This window comes from Amblyomma mixtum, chromosome 2, assembly GCF_055824585.1.
Source record: "Amblyomma mixtum isolate Tamu chromosome 2, ASM5582458v1, whole genome shotgun sequence".
Classification (NCBI taxonomy): domain Eukaryota; kingdom Metazoa; phylum Arthropoda; class Arachnida; order Ixodida; family Ixodidae; genus Amblyomma; species Amblyomma mixtum.
In genome coordinates, this window is record NC_143013.1 from 219,579,913 (window position 1) to 219,602,558 (window position 22,646).

The window sequence follows — 22,646 nt, forward strand, 5'->3', positions numbered from 1 at the left end:
CAATGCTGGAAATTCATCTTGTGGCGTTTGCTAGCCGTTCTCTTCCTAGCAATTAAGTTCATTACGCCACAAGGCTTATGAAGCAAAGGGGCGATTACGATGACTGATCCGAAGAAAAGCTGTGGCTGCGTAACAGAGAGGCTACAAACTATTAGGAACGTTCATTTATTTTACGCACGGGACATTAATCATATTCACGGGAAGAAGAAAGAGGATGTGCTCGCGCTCTCATCTCGTGACCTCGAGCGAGTGCCTGGCTCGCGCATTTGCAGTTTCTCTGGCGTTCTGAGAAGACATGTTGGCGTGGCTGTGCACCGCAACCGTTGTGGCCGTCACCGCTGTAGACGCCGTGATCATTCCCAACGACCCGGAGCTGTACAAAATAGGTGAGTGTCTCGACAGGTCTGCGTCTATGGTGCGCAACATAGCGCGATGGACAACCTTGCAGCCCTTTGAGCACTATTCGCACTCTGCGCCGTCTCTGCGTGCGCAGTGTCCCTGAATGACCACTGCGACAGCAAGGACCACAAGCAGAGCCTGAACGACACGTCGGCGCCCCAGTCGGCGGGCATCCTGACGGCGAAGCAGCTGCGCGACCTCCGCGCCACGGGCGAGAACGGCTGCAGCTTCGAGTTCTCGGCGCCGGGCAGCTCGGGCCTCATCGTCTCCGTGGTCGAGATGAACCTGCGCAGGGGCGTGCTCAACGAGTCCTGCATCGACTACATCTCGGTACCGTCTTTGTGTGCGAAGGACGATGCAGAGCCGTCGCTCGGTCATGTCCTTGTCCGCGTAGTGCTTGCGACGCAGATGACGTCGACAGGTCGGCTCTCTCATGTTCAGACTCCCAAAAGACTTCTTTGCCGTTTCCTGGGTGGATGAAGACTCAGGTTGTGGGAAAGTCGCAGTCGCAGTTGCGTCCTCTTTTTGACGCATACTTTCGTCCTTGAAGCAAGTTCGGTTTGAGCGCGTTCCTCTGAATGCAAAATTGCTGACTGTTTGCTTTGCTGGTAAGCGGCAAGCCAGCGCAGGCCTGACACTAACTGCGCAAAATGGCAAGCCCTTGGTGCCTACTCTTTTCCCTGTGTAGCGCTGACCTCTGTCGGCGCTGCTGCTCGCAGGTCATCACAAAGTTCAACTTCGGCTCCGACAAGGATGAACGGTGCGGGTGGATCACGCAGGAGGACAACCACCACTTCACCACGACGCACTCGCTGCAGCTGAAGCTCTTCTCCAAGACTCCCCTGACGCACTTCTTCGACGACCACATCCTCGCCATGGTCGCCACGAGCTACACGGAATGTGAGTGGCCGCGCCAACGTCGTATTGGGCTGAGCCAAGTCCCACCCATTGCACGCGGCCGCGCGGAACTGAATCCTGACCACGGCAGCTGCATTCCCATGGGGTCGTAGTGCAGAAACGCCTGCGTACTGTGCGATGTCGGCACGCGCTGAAAACCCCAGGTGGCCCGAATTAGTCTACTGACCTCAACCACGGCGTGTTTGATTTCCCGATAGGAGCTTCCATATACCGTATACTCCAAATACCAGACCGCAGGAGTAAATGATGAGTACTGTTATTGTTGCGACAGCTTTGGTGGGACTTTTTTTTCACAGAGTACACCACAGAGCACACACAACGATACAGAGGGAAGAGCACGGAGGAAAAGAAAGAGGGAAGGGGTTGAGAGGGATAAAAGAATTGAACGGGGACGCGTAGGTCGATTTCATCCAAGTGAGAGCACAGTGACTTAAACTGGCTGCGGGCGTCGCCGGATGCGTAGTATGTCGTGCCCAGAAACTAAAGCCTTTACTTGCTAGCCAGACAAAGTTCAGGGGGGCCGGTGAATGAGTGTTCTCGATAATGTTTTCATGATATTGTTCACAGCGCAACAATATCATAATAATGATATTCTCGATAATGTGTTCTGCGGTGTCATGTGAGCCGGTCCTGCAACATATGTCACCGCTTTACAGCTTTCGCTGTAATTTCTTTGAAATGTGCGGGAACTTTGTGTACTTTACTGAGATGCACTGTAGAAACTAAAAAAAAAAATTTGGTAGCCCGCCGTTATACTTCTAAAGAACTAAACACGAGTGCAATGTAACTTTAATTGGTCAGCTGGTATTTGGGGTACGTTAGTGCGAGGCATCTGGGTGGTCTTGAAATGGACTGACCTGTCAAAGTTGGCTCGTAACCGTAATTTCGTTCTTTCGGACGGTGAAATATGCCTGCTGTCTACTTTTGTGTCGATGCTGATAGAATGCAATCATGAATGGCTGGCCGCAGCGCAAGACGGCTCCTGTGGACCAGAGGAATTTCAGTGTGCGTCCGGCGGCCGCTGCATCTACAAGGGCTACCGATGCGACAACGTCAACAACTGCGGCGACAACAGCGACGAGGCCAAGTTTGGCAACTCCATGTGCCGTGAGTCAAAAGAATAATATTGCCGTCTGTGCGTCTTAGCATGCCGCTTGATGATTGCGTTCCAGACGATAAGGTGCCGAAATCCGCTTCTCAAATATACTCTATTTGTAAGGCTGCTGTGCACACGGTGCAGTGAGATAAGCGTGAACACAAGCGTGAAAAGAAAAACGACAGTGAAGATTGAGAGTGGTCGCAGCGAGCAGCGCAGTGGCCGCTCTGGAAGGTTGTTTTTCGCATGGAGCATGTGTAGAAGCCAGTAAGAGGACCAACTCGGAAGTAGAATGTGGCTTCAGGTTTTCACACTCCCGTGTGCTGAGATATCTGTGCCCGTCAGAGAACTCTCGATGGCCAAAATAAATCCGAAGGGGTCCAGTACAGTCCACCTCAGAGCACACTGTTTTCTTCGGGTGCGTTTTTTAAAAAATCCATTGGCCGTGCATGAGCTGGGCACGGAGAACATAGCTGGCCATTTTAATCGTATCCTCGTCTTTTCCTCAGTGATGCCGCTCAGCTCGTTGGTCCTGATCATCCTGGGCCTGGCCGACTTGTTCGTCACGTGGTGCATCGTGCTGATTTGCTGCATCCGGTCGGCGCTCTCCAAGCAAAAAGTAAGCTAGACGGTCAATATGCGATGCGTGTTTCTGCGGGGAAAACTTGGCGACCCCCTCGTGGTTGATCGCAGAGCTGACAGCCTCTAAGGGCTGCAGTTGCGCGTTACATTTACTGCGACAGCAGCAATGGACTGCTAGAGCTACTGGGTTTGATTTGATAGCACCATGTCTTTGTCCATTATGACGTTGTGGCGAGTGCAAGAAAGCAAGACCACGAAAAGAAACTATTTATTTCGGGAGAATAGTGCACACCCACCGAAGCGCGCGTAGCAGCCGTTGGAAACAAAATGGCTGTACCTGGTGGCTGCGATCTGTTTTCAGTACGGCTGGGAACTTTCTTATGGCGTATATTCCAATCGGCGATCCGGAGCCAGATCCGCGAAACTGAACAGCGTGTTTCAATGGGCGACTCGGATCGTACAGACCTCTGATTGGACCGCGACGTTATATGGTCCCTAGACTCCCTCTAGTCGAATACGGCTGAAGTCCCCAGTGAACCCCCCCCCCCCCCCCCCCCCCCCCCCGACTTTCAGGATCGCCGAACAGAATTCTTCCGTGACGAAAAATGTGCAGCTGTTAAAGCTTACCTTTGAGTTTCGCCTCATGAAAAAGCTAATCCTTTTCGGATTACGAGAGCTGCTCCGGATCGCTGAATACGCCATTTGATAACGCCCTTTCATTCCAGGAAAGCTAAGGCCAGCATCGTATCCACGGACTCGCGCTCAGCAGTTGAACGCCAGTCGCCAGAGAGGGATCCTTGAACAATGAGCTGCAGTTTGGAAGATAGTCTCTTCACCGGTCGTGGCTGCTTTCCGCTAAATTTGCGAAGAAGTAGTCTTTTCTGCAGCCCCTCCTCGCCTCCTTGCATCGTCAAGTCATCTTTGTTTCAACATCACAAAGATGCTAGGGGCGCAGCCAAAAAGCCTATTAAAGGCTTGACGAGGGGCTGCGCCCCTTACAAAAACTTGGTAACTTCGGCGTAAGAGTTGACTATGCAATGAAATATATTTTTAACAGAAACAACAGGGCGAAATGACACTTTCATATAATGTTTAACTAAAGACTGTAGAAAAGGTGACATACGATTGCGGCAAAGAAGAAAAAACATACACGCATTGCGGAAAACATTTACAGAAATGCACGCTTTTAGTGAAGTAATAAAGAGAATAGCGTTATCTGCACACTGTAACTATTCAATTGTGTTTAGAAGAAGAGGCATGGTGGAACTAATGCTCTGCCGTCCGTAATTTGTTCGTGTTTGTGTAATGACGAAATGATTTTTTGTACGAGTGCTGTAATTGTGAGACTTGCGTTCAAGTCTGTAGGGCACCTTGAATAAGATAGCTGTGTTTATGGCTGTAGTCCTGTAGCGCCTTAATAAGGTTTGTTTTTATTGCTGCAGGCAGGGAATTATATTCAATTTACGAAAAATCGCTTCTGTTGGTGCGTCTCGAGAAACGTTGACGATGATTCTAAGGGCTCGTTTTTGTAATCCATGAAGCTTGCTAACATTCGAAAAGGTGGTGGACCCCCAAACCAAAAAGCAGTAACCTATAACAGAAGAAAATAGGGACTGAAAGATAATTTTTTTTACACATTGGGGTAAACAATACCGAAGCCTGGAAAGAATACCCACTACCTTAGCTATTTTGTTACTCGTAATATCTATATGTTTATTCCATGATAAATGTTCATTGAAATACACTCCAAGGCTTTTAAATTCCGAGACAAGCTCAATTTTTGCCGAACCTAGCCACAGCGAAAATCCCAGGAAATCAATGATCCTATTTCTGGGACGGAAAAGCATTGCTTTGGTTTTTATGGTATTAATTTCCAAGGAGTTAATGGCTGTTCATTCATGGAGGGAAAGCAAACACTGATTCGCCTGCCCAAAGATATCATATACATTAGTTGATTTAAAAAAGACTGGTGTGATCAGCATACATTATAAATGTGCATTTGTTATCTAGACTAGTAACACCATTTATGTAAAGATTAAATAGCAGTGGACCCAATATGCTGCCTTGAGGAACACCAGCTCGTAGAGCCTGTATATCGGAAAGCTGATTGTCAATCTTGACCTGCTAACAACGGAAGGTTAAGTAAGATCGGATTAACTGAAGAAAGACGCCCCGAAAGCCTTCCACCATTTTAATGCAGAAATGCCTTCTTGGCCCCCACCTCGTAGTTCCCACGATCGTGCCCGATTCTGAGCACGTCTACTGGTTCAAAAAATCACGTCTGAGCAAAGCATTCTGGGAATTGTGACTTTTCCGGTTCCTGCCCCAGTGAGACCATCGATCATCATCGGTACCGCTTGTGCCGTCGGTGCTGTTGTACGTAAGCATGCTCTTAGGACCCGGGCTTGTCTGAAATCATTGTTTGGACAATTGTTTGTATATTTGAAGGGTAACCACAGCAGCTGTTGCTTTATAAGCGTGCGTATGTAAACGAGTTTGCCACATGTTGCGTTGAAAGGCATACATCCTGACCTCGACGCAATGTGGGCGATAATGAATGGAACAACTTGTATTTCAGAGTCAATCAATCGGAGGGTCGCAGGACTTTGTCCTCTTCCCTCTCGCTAGGCGTTGGATGTAAACTCCTCCAGGGAATTCGGTGGCGGCCAAAGCTTGATTGACGATGCTTCTTTGGACTTGTGTTTCTGGGTTGTGCAATAGAGCCTCCCACGAGCCTGGTGTGCGTGTTGTCTTTTAACGGCTATTAAAGCTGTGTGCTTTAATAGCCGTCGCCTCTTCGCTCGTAGCTTTCACTACAGTGCGAGCCACTTGAGGGGGAGTGACGCTGCACATCAGAGCAAATCGCAGGCGGCCGAAAGCAATGCTCGGTTGCCGCTCTTTCAGCTCTTAACCAACCACCTGCGCAGGCGCTGCAGGACGACCGCTGGGGCGCCCCGGCTGCAGCCAGCGACGCGTCCACTCCCGAAGGGGCGGCCGACGACAGCGCCACCGAAGACGAGGAAGACGAGGAGAAGGGCGCCGGCGACGCGGACGAGAGCTCCTCGCAGAGGTCGCAGAACGAGCAGCCCTTCAAGAACCCGCTGGCCAACTCGATACGCAGCAAGGAGGACGACCCCGCGGCCCCCGCCGAGTCGTAGTGACCACGCCGACCCCGTCTCACCTGCCGCGTCTCCCTTTTCCTGGCTTCCCTTTCCTTTCTTCATTGACCTCTAACGTTTCCTGCTCTTTACTTCCTTATTCATGTTCCCTCCAACGCCTGGTATCTTCTCCAATCTCCGTCCTCATGTTACCTACCTCTTTACTCTCACCTCGGTATAGTTTTTTTGCTCTGTTTCCTGTTATTTCTGCCTAGACCCGCCTTTGTGTCCCCTCCTCTTTTTTCCGTTTCAATCTCATTAGCCTCCGTGCAATCTGCCCTCTGTACTGTGAAATTTCACTCGGTTCTATTCCCTTTTCCACCCCCCTTTTCTTTCCGTTTCAATCTCATTAGCCTCCATGGAATCTCCCTTCTGTACTGGTAAATTTCACTTTGTTCTATTCTCCTTTTTCAACCTCCTTCCCTTTTTCTCGTTTCAATCTCATTAGCCTCCGTGCAATCTGCCCTCCAAAATTTTACTCTTTTCTATTCCCCTTTTCAACCCCCTTCCCTTTTTTTTCGTTTCAATCTCATTAGCCTCCGTGCAATCTGCCCTCCAAAATTTTACTCTGTTCTATTCCCTTTTTCAACCCCCTTCCCTTTTTTCTCGTTTCAATCTCATTAGCCTCCGTGCAACCTGCCCTTTAAAATTTCACTCTGTTCTATTCCCTTTTCCAACCCCCCTTCCCTTTTTTTTCGTTTCAATCTCATTAGCCTCCGTGCAATCTGCCCTCCAAAATTTTACTCTGTTCTATTACCTTTTTCAACCCCCTTCCCTTTTTTCTCGTTTCAATCTCATTAGCCTCCGTGCAACCTGCCCTCTAAAATTTCACTCTGTTCTACTCCCTTTTTCAACCCACCCCTTCCTTTTATTTGTCGTTTCAATCTCATTAGCCTCCGTGCAACTGCCCTCCAAAATTTTACTCTGTCTATTCCCCTTTGAAGCGAAAAGCTTCACTACGCTAGTCAACACCGCGCTTCGCGTGAGCCGTCATATGTCGGAGCACGAGTTAGGTCACGCACGGCGCAGGCTACTGCGCATGTGCGGCGCCGCTTCTTGTCCTCGCCAACGTTTGACCTTTCGCCGCAGCCGTGCGCAGTGCGCATTGGAAAGGAGGGATATAAAGGCGCGCTTGCCCATAGAACAGGCGCACGCTGCCGCGCGCTATGCGTCATCGTTTGACGTTCGCCGCAAGCGCGTGTTTATCGCGGATCACCGCAGCTTTGCGCTTCGAGATATCCAGGCTTAAACTGACTAAAGCCCCAGCCAATTTTTTCAATCTCATTAGCCTCCGTGGAATCTGCCATCCTCTGTTATATCGACGACACCGCGACCTCCTGCCGCTGCTCGCCTTTCTCAAGGCTATATTTCTGTCAGTTGTATTTCTGTCCCGTTTCGGTCGCTTTTCAGCTGCGCAATCCTTTTTCTCCCGCCCGTATGCAATTTTTCCCCTCCTGGAGGTCTTCTCATGCGGCCGTAGCTGAGCAACGCACTTTCGCCGATCCTGCTTGTATTTATTTTCCTTCCGCAACTCCCTCAATTACTCCTTTATTCCTGTAGTGTTTTCGGTCATAGCCGTTTATATCCCGGCTTGAATTGTTCTTTCCACCGTGTCTTATACAATATGTACTCAGTTAATCTTAATACTCGTATTTCCCTTGGTGTTTGATGTTCGCTTTTTGTGTTTCCGCGTCCAGCTCTATTCGCTTCTAGAAGGATGGTGGTACAGCCGCGAATCTGCACAAACGTTACGACGTGACAAGGAAGTTTTCCCTACTACGCGGCGCCATTGTGGTGGTGTGGTGTTGAACTGTTTTAATGCTTTGCTGGATTAAACCGCCTGTTATGTTCATCGACCTGACGATGGCTCTCACCACCTCGTGCATTTTATTTCTTGTAACCTGCAGGTTTCATTTTGTAGGGCATTTAAACGGGCCAGTTGGGTCCATGACAATGTTGATGGCTTCACTGACTGATGCAGTCTTACAGCCAATCTGGAAGTGTCGGTGTGAACGTTTGATCATTACTACTCAATGCCAGAGCCAGAGTGCCGTGCAAATTTCATGCTTTGAGATGAAGGATGTCACCTTCAGGGAACATGATCGCAATGATGATTTTTATGGCGCAATGGCGCGTCTGTGGCCAAAGAGCGCCGTGGCACAAGGTTTCTTCTACTCAAGGTGAGGCCTAAGACCCATTTCCCAAGCAGTTCTCCCTAAGGAAGCAGAGTACCAGCCAGGGGAAAGCTTGTACCCAATGTTTCACCGGTGGGTACCCGGCGGCACTGGGGATCGAATCTGCTCCCGCATGCGAGGCAGATGCTCAAATGACTAGGCCACCGCTGCGGTTTTTGTAGCGTGAGCTACATTGGCCAGTCTCGCCGTTTCGCGTGCTGCCTCCGTTGACCATACTGCGCATGCGCGAGGAGCGAGTGACGTCACTGCGCACATCTGGCGCGCCTCGCCACTGTCGCCGCCGGCGCCGAGCCACGTGACGTCCCTGCTCACGCTACGAATATCCTGGCATAGCAGAGGTAAGCCACTGCCACCTTTTTTTCCAACGAGGTATTTACTATAAGAGGTTATGTGCGTACACGAGCGGCAATGCACAGAGTATTTACAAATACCTCAGCTAGTACCTTCACTCCACCAGCTTTACAGGAGACACTTAAAAGGGCAACAACTATAGACACCGTATCAACAGCGGAAGCCAGTCAGAAACTCTCGCTATCAATGTCCCTGAGCTGAAGCATCATCCGGCTGAAATGAGTTCTGGGGGTGGCCCTTCGGTTGCGAATTGGACACCCGCGGTGGCTCAGTGTTTATGGCACTCGGCTGCTGAACCGAAAGACGCGGGTTCGATCCCGGCCGGGGCGGTGAAATTTCGATGGAGACGAAATTCTAGAGGCACGTGTGCTCTGCGATGCCAGTGCGCATTAAAGAACTCCAGGTGGTCGAAATTATTCCGGAGCCCTTCACTACGGCGTCCCTCATAGCCTGAGTCGCTTTGGGACGTTAAACCCCCATGAACCATTAGCCATACATAAACTTCTAGGTGAAACAAGAGGTTGAAAGCAATATGAAAGCGTTTTTATTAAACTGATGCTCACAGTCGGTTGTTGAAGTCGCGTACAGTGGCGCCATGGAATTGATTGTAAAACATTTTATTCGCCGGAAAGAGCTTGGCAAGAGGTCGCGTAAGTGGTCGAGAGTACATAGCCCTCGATGGCTTTGTCAGCCCACTTCACCGCCAAAACTTGCGTTCTGGGTAAGAGCTAGCCAGCACGGTCTTCCACCGCTCGATAGAAGGAGCTGTAACTAGATCACCCGGAGGTGGCTCTATTTTGCAGTCCCACAGGATGTGATCGTAGGTAGCACGTTGGCCACATTGTTTGCAGTTTGGGTTGTAAAGATCTGGATCAATATGCGCGAGGAGTGATGGGGTGCGTATCGATCTCGTCTGTAGACGACGCCACGTAACCTCTTGTTCTTTAGTAAGTCTTTTTTCTGGAGGGGGGAAAATTCTCCTCTCTAGTTTAAAATGATTGGTGAGATCATGATATGTGATCATGGAGTCCTTCGTGAAATTCAGGGAGCCAGACTCATCCACTGCCCGGTCGACGAAACCTCGGGCTTTATTGTGGGCTGCCTTGTTCCCCGGATTCCCCGAATGGGCTGGGATCCATATCAATTCGGAATAATTTGGTAAGAATTTGGTTGCGTTATGGATTCTAAGGGAGGTGTTTGTAATTCGCCCTTTAGTGAAATTATTGATACCCATTTCGGAATCGCTGAGGATGATGCTCTCTTGGGTATGCGCTAGGGCGAGGGCTATAGCCGCCTCTTCTGCCGTTCAGAGGATTTCGTTTTGATTGTTGCCGAGACGATCTGGTCACCATTCTCGTTCACAACCACAATTGCAAAGGCATGTTTGGTATGTTTGTATTCTGCCACATCTACATAAAGTGTTCCAGCGCACTGCCTGTATTTGTTATGTAAGGCTTTGGCTCGTGCATGTCTTCTACCCTCATGGTGTAAGGGGTGCATATTTTTGGGGAGTGATTTGATTAGTAGCATCGTTATTCGTAGGTTGAAAGTTAATTCCGAGCCTGGTAAGAATACTCCTGCCGGTTCTGGAATTGGCTAATCGCGCTGTTTGAGCCATTAAATGGGCTTCTTTTAGTTCATTGTAGGTGTTATGTATTCCTAACCTCATAAGCCTTTCGGTTGAGGCATTTAGTGGGAGTCCTAACGCAGCCTTATAGGCCTGCCGTATCATGCCATCCAATTTGTCCTTTTCTGCTTTAGAAAATTTGAGATAAGGGGTGGCATAGAGTATCCTGCTTAGCGCAAAGGCCTGCACTAGTCGGCATAAATCTCTTTCCCTCACCCCTTGTCTGCGGTTAGCTATGCGGCGGATTAATCGCGCCGTCGCTTCTACCGTGCGTTTTAGCTTAGTGAGTGTGTCAGTATTCTTTCCATTTGTTTGTAAATACAACCCCAGTATTCTCATGGTTTGCACCTCTTTGACAGATCGTCCACTAACATAGACGTTTATTTGCGGGGGGGATGTCGTGGTACGCCTACCTCTTTATTTACGACGGATCACCTTGCATTTTAACAACCTCGGAAAGTCGCGCCACAACTGCGCTTCCTTTCCCTTTTATTGTTTTTTTTTGCAGAACGCGGCAACAAGTTACCTGCATAAGCGTTGACAATGCTGGAAATTCATCTTGTGGCGTTTGCTAGCCGTTCTCTTCGTAGAAATTAACTTCATTACGCCTCAAGGCTTATGGCGCAAAAGGGCGATTACTATGACTGATCCGAAGAAAAGCTGCGGCCGCGTAAAAGAGAGGTTACAAACTATTAGCAACGTTAATTTATTTTACGCACGGGACATTAATCATATTCCCGGGAAGAAGAAAGAGGATGTGCTCGCGCTCTCATCCCCGTGACCTCGAGCCAGCGCCTGGCTCGCGCACTTTCAGTTTCTCTGGCCTTCTGAGAAGACATGTTGACGTGGCTGTGCACTGCAACCGTTGTGGGCGTCACCGTTGCAGACGCCGTCATCATTTCCAACGACCCCGAGCTGTACAAAATAGGTGGGTGTCTCGGCAGGTCTGCTTCTACGGTGCGCAACATGGCGCGAGGGACAACCTTGCATTCCTTTGAGCACCATTCGCACTCTGCGCCGTCTCATCGTGCGCAGTGTCCCTGAACGACCACTGCGACAGCAAGGACCACAAGCAGAGCCTGAACGACACGTCGGCGCCCCAGTCGGCGGGCATCCTGACGGCGAAACATCTGCGCTACCTCCGCGCCACGGGGGAGAACGGCTGCAGCTTCGAGTTCTCGGCGCCGGGCAGCTCGGGCCTCATTGTCTCCGTGGTCGAGATGAACCTGCGCAGGGGTGTGCTCAACGAGTCCTGCATCGACTACATCTCGGTCAGTCTCATTGTGCGCGAAGGACGATGCAAAGCCGTCGCTCAGTCATGTCCCTGTCCGCGTAGTGCTTGCGACGCAGATGACGTCGACAGGTCGGCTCTGTCACGTTCCGACTACCAAAAGGCATGTTTGCCGTTTCTTGGTTGGATGAAGACATAGGTTCTGTGAAAGCCGCACTCGCGTCCTTGTTCTGACGAATACTTTCGCCCTTTTAAGCGGTTTGGGTTTGAGCGCGTTCCTCTAAACGCAAAATTGCTGACTGTTTGCTCTGGTGGTAAGCTGCAAGCCAGCAGAGGCCTGACACTAACTGCGCAAAATGGCACGCCATTGGTGCCTACTCTTTTCCCTGTGTAGCGCTGACCTCTATCGGCGGTGCTGCTCGCAGGTCAGCACGAAGTTCAACTTTGGCTCCGACAAGGATGAACGGTGCGGGTGGATCACGCAGGAGGACAACCACCACTTCACCACGACGCACTCGCTGCAGCTGAAGCTCTTCTCCAAGACTCCCCTGAAGCACTTCTTTGACGACCACATCCTCGCCATGGTCGCCACCAGCTACACGGAATGTGAGTGGCCGCGCCAACGTTATATTGGGCTGAGCCACGTCCCGCGCATAGCACGCGGCCGCATGGAACCGAATCCTGACCACGGCATCTGCATTTCCACGGGGTCGTAATGCAGAAACGCCTGCGTACTGTGCGATGTCGGCACGCGCTGAAAACCCCACGTGGCCGGAGTTAATCTAGGGACCTCAACCACGGCGTCTTTGATTTCGCGATAGGAGATTTTATATACCATATACGACATATACCAGACCACAAGAGCGAATAATGAGTGATGTTATTGTTGCGACAGCTTTGCTGGCACTTTTTTTTCACACAGAGTACGCCAGAGAGCACAAAGGAAGAAAACGGACGAAAAGAAAGAGGGAAGGGGCTGAGGGGGATAAAATAATTGAAAGGGGACGCGTAGGTCGATTTCATCCAAGTGAGAGCACAGTGACTTAAACTGGCTGCGGGGCGAACCGCGTCGCCGGATGCATACTATGTCGCGACCAGAAACTACAGCCTTCACTTGCTAGCCAGACAAAGTTCATGGGGGCCGGTGAATGAGTGAAGCTCCGCCCACTTTCAGGATCGCCTAACGAAATTCTTCCGCGACGAAAAATGTGCCGTTGTTAAAGCTAACCTTTGAGTTTCGTCCCATGAAAAAGCTTATCCTTTTCGGATTACGAGAGCTGCTCCGGATCGCTGAATATGCCATTTGATAACGCCCTTTCATTGCAGAAAAGCTAAGGCTGGCATCGTATCCGCGGACTCGCGCTCAGCAGTTGAACGCCAGTCGCCAGAGAGTGATTCTTGAACAATGAGCTACAGTTTGGAAGATATTCTCTTCACCGGTCGTGGCTGCTTTTCGCTAAATTTGCGACGAAGTAGACTTTCCTGCAGCCCCTCACTGCCTCCTTGCACCGTTATGCCTCCTTGGCCCCCACCTCGTAGTTTCTTTCCACGATCGTGTCCTGACTCTGAGCACGTCTACTGGTTCAAAAAATCACGCCTGAACAATGCGTTCTGGGACTTGTGACCTTTCCTGTTCCTGCCCCAGTGAGACCATCGATCATCGTCGGTACCACTTGTGTTGTCGGTGCTGTTGTACGTAAGCACGCTCTTAGGAACCGGGCTTGTCTCACATCTTTGTTTGGGCAATTGTTTGTATACTTGAAGGGTAACCACGGCAGCAGTTGCTTCATAAGCGTGCGTATGCGAAGGAGTTTGCCACATATTGCGTTAAAAGGCATACATCCTGACCTCGAAGCAATGTGGGAGATGGATGGGTGGAAAAACTTTTATTTCAGAGTCAATCAATCGGAGGGTCGCAGGACTCTGTCCCCTCTCTTTAAACGTCGGACATAATCCCTTGGGACTCTGCTGCGGCCAAAGATTGATTGACGATGCTTCTTTGGACTTCTGGGTCTGGGTTGTGCAATAGAGCCTCCCATGAGCCTAGCGTGCGTGTCGTCTTTGTATCGTGGGCTTGTCCAGACCATGTGTACCACGATCGCATATCCGTCAGTGTTTAAAATTGGCTGGCGCATGTCGTATTGTTTTCTTTTTCGCGTGGGGCGCAATTTGGCACTCGCTTTGCGGGGTATTTCTTGCGTTGCTGAACTCATGGTGGACGAATTTTCAGTCTGTTACCAACTTAACAGCACACAGTATGAATTTTCATGTAGTTCACGGCAATATTCCACGCACTTGCCTGTTTTCTTCATCCGTTCACAGCAGCAACAGCAGCGGACGACTGTGTCAAAATTCGCTGAATGCTTTGCGCCGTGACTTTCAGATATCATCCATTAGATGTTTACCTGCAATATGGGCCATACGCTGCTTTTCAACATGGAAATCACAGATTAGCTGGATGAACATGCTACACTCGATTAGCCGCACGCATTTACATTTATCGGCAACGCTATATGTCTTGCAGCAGCGCAGGAAAGAAGGCATCCAAAGAAAAATTGCAGAGTAATGCGGAGCGCTCGTGTGCTGCGTTTTCTGCCAACTTCGCAGTGCACTGAGGCGCTATTCACGTGTCGTCAGGGGCGTCGTTTCGTTGTCCAGCACGTAGCTTCAGAAATGCTGGCCGGAGCAAGAGGCGATAATCCGTTCGGACACTCCAGCGGCCTTTCGCACAGGCAACAAAATGGCGGCCGCTGTGACGTCGGTGAATACTCCCTACATGGGCGCGACACAACGGCTTCGTGAAGTGTGCTGTCCTCACGCTCGTGAGCCTACCAAACGGCTTTAATAGCCGTCGCCTCTTCGCTCGTAGCTGCCGCTCCTTCAGCTCTTGACTAACCAACCAACTGCGCAGGCGCTGCAGGACGACCGCTGGGGCGCCCCGGCTGCAGCCAGCGACGCGTCCACTCCCGAAGGGGCGGCCGACGACAGCGCCACCGAAGACGAGGAAGACGAGGAGAAGGGCGCCGGCGACGCGGACGAGAGCTCCTCGCAGAGGTCGCACAACGAGCAGCCCTTCAAGAACCCGCTGGCCAACTCGATACGCAGCAAGGAGGACGACCCCGCGGCCCCCGCCGCGTCGTAGTGACCACGCCGACCCCGCCTCACCTGCGGGGTCTTCCTTTTCCTGGCTTCCCTTTCCTTTTTTCATGGACTTCTAATGTTTCCTCCTCCTTACTTCCTTATTCGTGTTCCCCTCCAACGCCTGGTATCTTCTCCGATCTCCGTCCTCATACTACCTACCTCTTTGCTCTCCCCCAGTACAGTTTTTTTGCTCTGTTTACTGTTGTTTTCCTAGACCCGCCATTGTACCCCCCCCCCCTTTTCCGTTTCAATCTCATTAGCCTGCGTGTAATCTGCTCTCCATACTCTTAAATTTCACTCTTATATTCCCTTTTTTCAACCCCCTTCCCTTTTTTTTCGTTTCAATCTCATTAGCCTGCTTGCAATCTACCCTCAAATTTCTCTGTTCTATTGCTTTTTTCAATCCCCCTTCCTTTTTTTCGTTTCAATCTCATTAGCCTGCTTGCAATCTGCCCTCCAGAATTTCACTTTGTTCTATTCCTTTTTTCAACCCCCCCCCCTCTTTTTTTTCGTTTCAATCTCATTAGCCTGCTTGCAATCTGCCCTCCAAAATTTCACTCTGTTCTATTCCTTTTTTCAAACCCCTTCCCTTTTTTTCGTTTCAATCTCATTAGCCTGCTTGCAATCTGCCCTCCAAAATTTCACTCTGTTCTATTCCGTTTTTCAACCCACCTCACCCTTTTTTTTCGTTTCAATGTCATTAGCCTGCGTGCAATCTGCCCTCCAAAATTTCACTCTGTTCTATTCTTTTTTCAACCCCCTTCCCTTTTATTTCGTTTCAATCTCATTAGCCTGCTTGCAATCTGCCCTCCAAAATTTCTCTGTTCTATTCCTTTTTCAACTCCCCTTCCCTTTTTTTCGTTTCAATCTCATTAGCCTGCTTGCAATCTGCCCTCCAAAATTTCTCTGTTCTATTCCTTTCTTCAACCCCCTTCCCTTTTTTTTCGTTTCAATCTCATTAGCCTGCTTGCAATCTGCCCTCCAAAATTTCTCTGTTCTATTCCTTTTTTTCAACCCCTTCCCTTATTTTTCGTTTCAATCTCATTAGCCTGCTCTCAATCTTCCCTCCAAAATTTCTCTGTTCTATTCCTTTTTTCAACCCCCTTCTCTTTTTTTTCGTTTCAATCTCATTAGCCTGCTTGCAATCTGCCCTCCAAAATTTCAGTCTGTTCTATTGCTTTTTTTCAACCCCCTTCCCTTTTTTTTCGTTTCAATCTCATTAGCCTGCTTGCAATCTGCCCTCCAAAATTTCAGTCTGTTCTATTGCTTTTTTTCAACCCCCTTCCTTTTTTTTCGTTTCAATCTCATTAGCCTGCTTGCAATCTGCCCTCCAAAATTTCAGTCTGTTCTATTGCTTTTTTTCAACCCCCTTCTCTTTTTTTTCGTTTCAATCTCATTAGCCTGCTTGCAATCTGCCCTCCAAAATTTCAGTCTGTTCTATTGCTTTTTTTCAACCCCCTTCCTTTTTTTTTCGTTTCAATCTCATTAGCCTGCTTGCAATCTGCCCTCCAAAATTTCTCTGTTCTATTCCTTTTTTCAACCCCCTTCCCTTTTTTTTCGTTTCAATCTCATTTGCCTGCTTGCAATCTGCCCTCAAATTTCTCTGTTCTATTCCTTTTTTCAACCCCCTTCCCTTTTTTTTCGTTTCAATCTCATTAGCCTGCTTGCAATCTGCCCTCCAAAATTTCTCTGTTCTATTCCTTTTTTCAACCCCCTTCTCTTTTTTTTCGTTTCAATCTCATTAGCCTGCTTGCAATGTGCCCTCCAAAATTTCACTCTGTTCTATTCCGTTTTTCAACCCCCCTCCTCTTTTTTTTCGTTTCAATCTCATTAGCCTGCTTGCAATCTGCCCTCCAAAATTTCTCTGTTCTATTCCTTTTTTCAACCCCCTTCTCTTTTTTTTCGTTTCAATCTCATTAGCCTGCGTGCAATGTGCCCTCCAAAATTTCACTCTGTTCTATTCCGTTTTTCAACCCCCCTCCTCTTTTTTTCGTTTCAATCTCATTAGCCTGCTTGCAATCTTCTCTCCAAAATTTCTCTGTTCTATTCCTTTTTTCAACCCCCTTCTCTTTTTTTTCGTTTCAATCTCATTAGCCTGCTTGCAATCTGCCCTCCAAAATTTCTCTGTTCTATTCCTTTTTTCAACCCCCCTCCTCTTTTTTTTCGTTTCAATCTCATTAGCCTGCTTGCAATCTGCCCTCCAAAATTTCTCTGTTCTATTCCTTTTTTCAACCCCCTTCCCTTTTTTTCGTTTCAATCTCATTAGCCTGCGTGCAATGTGCCCTCCAAAATTTCACTCTGTTCTATTCCGTTTTTCAACCCCCCTCCTCTTTTTTTCGTTTCAATCTCATTAGCCTGCTCTCAATCTTCCCTCCAAAATTTCTCTGTTCTATTCCGTTTTTCAACCCCCCTCCTCTTTTTTTTTCGTTTCAATCTCATTAGCCTGCTTGCAATCTTCTCTCCAAAATTTCTCTGTTCTATTCCTTTTTTCAACCCCCTTCCCTTTTTTTCGTTTCAATCTCATTAGCCTGCTTGCAATCTGCGCTGCAAAATTTTTCTGTTCTATTCCTTTTTTCAACCCCCTTCCCTTTTTTTCGTTTCAATCTCATTAGCCTGCTTGCAATCTTCCCTCCAAAATTTCTCTGTTCTATTCCTTTTTTTCAACCCCCTTCCCTTTTTTTTCGTTTCAATCTCATTAGCCTGCTTGCAATCTGCCCTCCAAAATTTTTCTGTTCTATTCCTTTTTTCAACCCCCTTCCCTTTTTTTCGTTTCAATCTTATTAGCCTGCGTGCAATCTGCCCTTCAAAATTTCACTCTGTTCTATTCCGTTTTTCAACCCCCCTCCCCTTTTTTTTTCGTTTCAGTCTCATTAGCCTGCTTGCAATCTTCCCTCCAAAATTTCTCTGTTCTATTCCTTTTTTCAACCCCTTCCCTTTTTTTCGTTTCAATCTCATTAGCCTGCGTGCAATCTGCCCTCCAAAATTTCACTCTGTTCTATTCCGTTTTTCAACCCCCTTCCCTTTTTTCGTTTTAATCTCACTAGCCTGCTTGCAATCTGCCCTCCAAAATTTTACTCTGTTCTATTCCCTTTTTTCAACCCCCTCCCTTTTTTTCGTTTCAATGTCATTAGCCTGCTTGCAATCTGCCCTCCAAAATTTCTCTGTTCTATTCCTTTTTTCAACCCCCTTCCCTTTTTTTTCGTTTCAATCTCATTAGCCTGCTTGCAATCTTCCCTCCAAAATTTCTCTGTTCTATTCCTTTTTTCAACCCCCTCCCTTTTTTTTTCGTTTCAATGTCTTAGCCTGCTTGCAATCTGCCCTCCAAAATTTTTCTGTTCTATTCCTTTTTTCAAACCCCTTCCCTTTTTTTCGTTTCAATCTCATTAGCCTGCTTGCAATCTGCCCTCCAAAATTTCAGTCTGTTCTGTTCCCTTTTTCAACCCCTTCCCTTTTTTTCGTTTCAATCTCATTAGCCTGCTTGCAATCTGCCCTCCAAAATTTTACTCTGTTCTATTCCTTTTTTCAACCTCCTTCCCTTTTTTTCGTTTCAATCTCATTAGCCTGCATGCAATCTGCCCTCCAAAATTTCACTCTGTTCTATTCCGTTTTTCAACCCCCCTCCCCCTTTTTTTCGTTTCAATCTCATTAGCCTGCTTGCAATCTTCCCTCCAATTTCTCTGTTCTATTCCTTTTTTCAACCCCTTCCCTTTTTTTCTTTTCAATCTCATTAGCCTGCTTGCAATCTGCCCTCCAAAATTTCACTCTGTTCTGTTCCCTTTTTCAACCCCCTTCCCTTTTTTCGTTTCAATCTCACTAGCCTGCTTGCAATCTGCCCTCCAAAATTTTACTCTGTTCTATTCCCTTTTTCAACCCCCTTCCCCTTTTTTTGTTTCAATCTCATTAGCCTGCTTGCAATCTGCTCTCCAAAATTTCTCTGTTCTATTTCTTTTTTCAGCCCCTTCCCTTTTTTTTCGTTTCACTCTCATTAGCCTGCTTGCAATCTGCCCTCCAAAATTTCACTCTGTTCTACTCCCTTTTTCAACCCCCTTCCCTTTTTTCGTTTCAATCTCATTAGCCTTTTCAATCTGCCCTCCAAAATTTCACTCTGTTCTATTCCTTTCTTCAACCCCCTTCCCTTTTTTCGTTTCAATCTCATTAGCCTGCGCGCAATCTGCCCTCCAAAATTTCACTCTGTTCTATTCCGTTTTTCAACCCCCCTCCCCCTTTTTTTCGTTTCAGTCTCATTAGCCTGCTTGCAATCTTCCCTCCAATTTCTCTGTTCTATTCCTTTTTTCAACCCCTTCCCTTTTTTTCTTTTCAATCTCATTAGCCTGCGTGCAATCTGCCCTCCAAAATTTCACTCTGTTCTATTCCGTTTTTCAACCCCCCTCCCCCTTTTTTTCGTTTCAATCTCATTAGCCTGCTTGCAATCTTCCCTCCAATTTCTCTATTGTATTCCTTTTTTCAACCCTTTCCCTTTTTTTTCGTTTCAATCTCATTAGCCTGCTTGCAATCTGCCCTCCAAAATTTCACTCTGTTCTACTCCCTTTTTCAACCCCCTTCCCTTTTTTCGTTTCAATCTCATTAGCCTTTTCAATCTGCCCTCCAAAATTTTACTCTGTTCTATTCCTTTTTTCAACCCCCTTCCCTTTTTTTCGTTTCAATCTCATTAGCCTGCGTGCAATCTGCCCTCCAAAATTTCACTCTCTTCTATTCCGTTTTTCAACCCTCCTCCCCCTTTTTTTCGTTTCAATCTCATTAGCCTGCTTGCAATCTTCCCTCCAATTTCTCTGTTCTATTCCTTTTTTCAACCCCTTCCCTTTTTTTTCTTTTCAATCTCATTAGCCTGCTTGCAATCTGCCCTCCAAAATTTCACTCTGTTCTATTCCCTTTTTCAACCCCCTTCCCTTTTTTCGTTTCAATCTCATTAGCCTGCTTGCAATCTGCCCTCAAATTTTACTCTGTTCTATTCCCTTTTTCAACCCCCTTCCCCTTTTTTTGTTTCAATCTCATTAGCCTGCTTGCAATCTGCCCTCCAAAATTTCTCTGTTCTATTCCTTTTTCAACCCACTTCCCTTTTTTCGTTTCAATCTCATTAGCCTTTTCAATCTGCCCTCCAAAATTTCACTCTGTTCTATTCCCTTTTTCAACCCCCTTCCCTTTTTTTCGTTTCAATCTCATTATCCTGCTTGCAATGTGCCCTCCAAAATTTCTCTGTTCTATTTCTTTTTTTCAGCACCCTTCCCTTTTTTTTCGTTTCAATCTTTTTAGCCTGTTCTCAATCTTCCCTACAAAATTTCTCTGTTCTATTCCGTTTTTCAACCCCCCTCCCCTTTTTTTTCGTTTCAATCTCATTAGCCTGTTCTCAATCTGCCCTCCAAAATTTCTGTTCTATTCCTTTTTTTCAAACCCCTTCCCTTTTTTTTCGTTTCAATCTCTTTAGCCTGTTCTAAATCTTCCCTCCAAAATTTCTCTGTTCTATTCCTTTTTTCAACCCCCTTCCCTTTTTTTTCGTTTCAATCTCATTAGCCTGCTTGCAATCTGCCCTCCAAAATTTCAGTCTGTTCTACTTCTTTTTCTCAACCCCCTTCCCTTTTTTTTCGTTTCAATCTCATTAGCCTGCCTGCAATCTGCCCTTCAAAATTTCACTCTGTTCTATTCCTTTTTCCAACCCCCTTCCCTTTTTTTTCGTTTCAATCTCATTAGCCTGCGTGCAATCTGCCCTCCAAAATTTCACTCTGTTCTATTCCGTTTTTCAGTCTCATTAGCCTCCGTGCAATCTGCCCTTCATGTTATTAAATTTCTCTGTTCTATCCCTTTTTCAACCTCCCCTCCCCCCCTCCCTTTTTTTTCGTTTCAATCTCATTAGCCTCTGCGGAAACTGCCCTTCTTATCGTTCTATTTCACTCTGTTCTATTCCCTTTTGAAGCGAAAAGCTTCACTACGCTGGTCAACACCGCGCTTCGCCTGAGGCGGCGTATGTCCGAGCACGAGTTACGTCACGCACGGCGCAGTCTACCGCGCATGTTCGCCGCCGCTTCTCCTCCTCTCCAACGTTTGACCTTTCGCCGCAGCCATGCGCAGTGCGCATTTGAAAGGAGGGGTATAAAGGCGCGCTTGCGCATGCAATTTTTCCTTACCTAGAGGTCTTGTCATGCGGCCCGTAGCTGAGCAACGCACTTTCGCCGATTCTGCTTGTATTTATTTTCCCTCCGCAACTCCCTCAGTTACTCCTTTATTCCTGTAGTGTACTCGGTCATAGTCGATTATATCCTGCCTTGAATTGTTCTTTCCTCCGTGTTCGCTCTTTGTGTTTCCGCGTCCAGCTATTCGCTTCTAGAATTGGTACAGTCGCGAATCTGCACAAACGGACGACCTGACGAGGACGTTTTCCGTACTATGCGGCGCCATTGTGGTAGGAAGTAAACACGGGGACCGACGCAAGCGAGAAGAACTTATAACTCCTGAGTGTGCGCTAATATTTAGCAATATTAACTGTTTTAATGCTTTGCTGCATTAAACTGCCTGTTATGTTCATCGTCCTGACGATGCCTCTCACCACCTTGTGAATTTTATTTTTTGTAACCTGCAGGTTTCATTTTGTCGAGCATTTAAACGGACCAGTTCGGTACATGACAATGTTCATGGCTTCACTGACTGCTTACGGCCAATCTGGAAGCGTCAGGCCGAACGTTTGATCGGCACTACTCAGTGTCAGAGAGCGCCGTGCAAATTTCACGCTTTGAGATGAAGGATGTCGCCTTCAGGGAACATCGTGATCGGAATGATTTTTATCCGCCCTGGCACAAGGTTTCTTCTACTCAAGGTGAGGTCCAAGACCCATTTCCCAAGCAGTTCTCCCTAAAGAAGCATAGTACCAGGCAGGGGAAAGCTTGTACCCAATCATTCACCGGTGGGTACCCGGCGTCTCTGGGGATCGAATCTGCTCCCGCATGAGAGGCGGATGCTGAAACGACTAGGCCATCGCTGCGGTTTTTGTAGAGTGAGCTACAGTGGCCATAGTCTCGCCGTTTCGCGTGCTCCCTCCGTCGACCATACTGCGCATGCTCGAGGAGGGAGTGACGTCACTGCGCACAGCTGGCGCGCCTCGCCGCGCGCGCTCTCCGCTGCTGCCGCCGGCCCAGAGCCACGTGACGTCCCTGCTCACGCTGCGTATATCCTGGCATAGCAGAGTTAAGCTACTGGAAACTTTTTTCCAACGAGGTATTTACTATAAGAGGTTATGTGCGTACACGAGGGGCAATGCACAGAGTATTTACAAATACCTCAGCTAGAACCTGCACTCCACCACCATTACAGGAGACAACTAAAAGGGAAGCAAATATATAGAAACCGTATCAACAGCGGAAGCCAGTCAGGTAGAAAGTCTGGCTATAAATGCCCCTGAGCTGGAGCATCATCCGGCTGAAATGACTTCTGGGGGTGACCCTCCACCCGCGGTGGCTCAGTGGTTATGGCGCTCGGCTGCTGAACCGAAAGACGCGGGTTCGATTCCGGCCTCGGCGGTGATATTTCTATGGAGGCGAAATTCTAGAGGCACGTGTACTCTGCGATTCCAGTGCACATTAAGGAACCCCAGGCGGTCGAAATTATTCCGGAGCCCTTCACTACGGCATCCCTCATAGCCTGAGTCGCTTTGGGACGTTAAGCCCCCATGAACCATAAGACATACATAAACTTCTGGGTGAAACAAGAGGGTCAGCGTTGCGGTCTCACATATGCGAGTTTTCCACAGGCTATGAAGTCCCATAATGTAGTCCACAGTTCTCCACAGGCTATGAAGTCCAATAGGGTTCGTAAACAGCTTGAGTGGTCACAAGGCAACGTACAGTGGTGAGCAGCCTTGTCTAGAGCGCTCGGGCGGTGCACTTCCTTGCAAACAAATCCAGATTTTGTGGCAGCCTCTAGGGTCCAGCTGCAACGCTTG

At 48.0% G+C, this 22,646-nt stretch overlaps 2 protein-coding genes across 2 annotated transcripts; both read left to right on the forward strand.

The window, feature by feature from the left end:
* The first annotated feature begins 282 nt into the window (after window positions 1-282).
* LOC149362616 (uncharacterized) lies at window positions 283-8,255 on the forward strand. Its single transcript, XM_089569770.1, has 6 exons — window positions 283-386; window positions 494-729; window positions 1,119-1,299; window positions 2,287-2,424; window positions 2,923-3,032; window positions 5,923-8,255. The coding sequence occupies exons 1-6, from the start codon at window positions 296-298 to the stop codon at window positions 6,151-6,153; spliced, it is 987 nt and encodes a 328-aa protein (XP_089425896.1). The 5' UTR covers window positions 283-295; the 3' UTR covers window positions 6,154-8,255.
* Window positions 8,256-11,134: 2,879 nt separating this feature from the next.
* On the forward strand, window positions 11,135-14,914 carry LOC149362617 (uncharacterized). The gene is made up of 5 exons (XM_089568343.1): window positions 11,135-11,254; window positions 11,362-11,597; window positions 11,983-12,269; window positions 12,884-12,902; window positions 14,469-14,914. The coding sequence occupies exons 1-5, from the start codon at window positions 11,164-11,166 to the stop codon at window positions 14,697-14,699; spliced, it is 864 nt and encodes a 287-aa protein (XP_089424469.1). The 5' UTR covers window positions 11,135-11,163; the 3' UTR covers window positions 14,700-14,914.
* The last annotated feature ends 7,732 nt before the right edge of the window (window positions 14,915-22,646 follow it).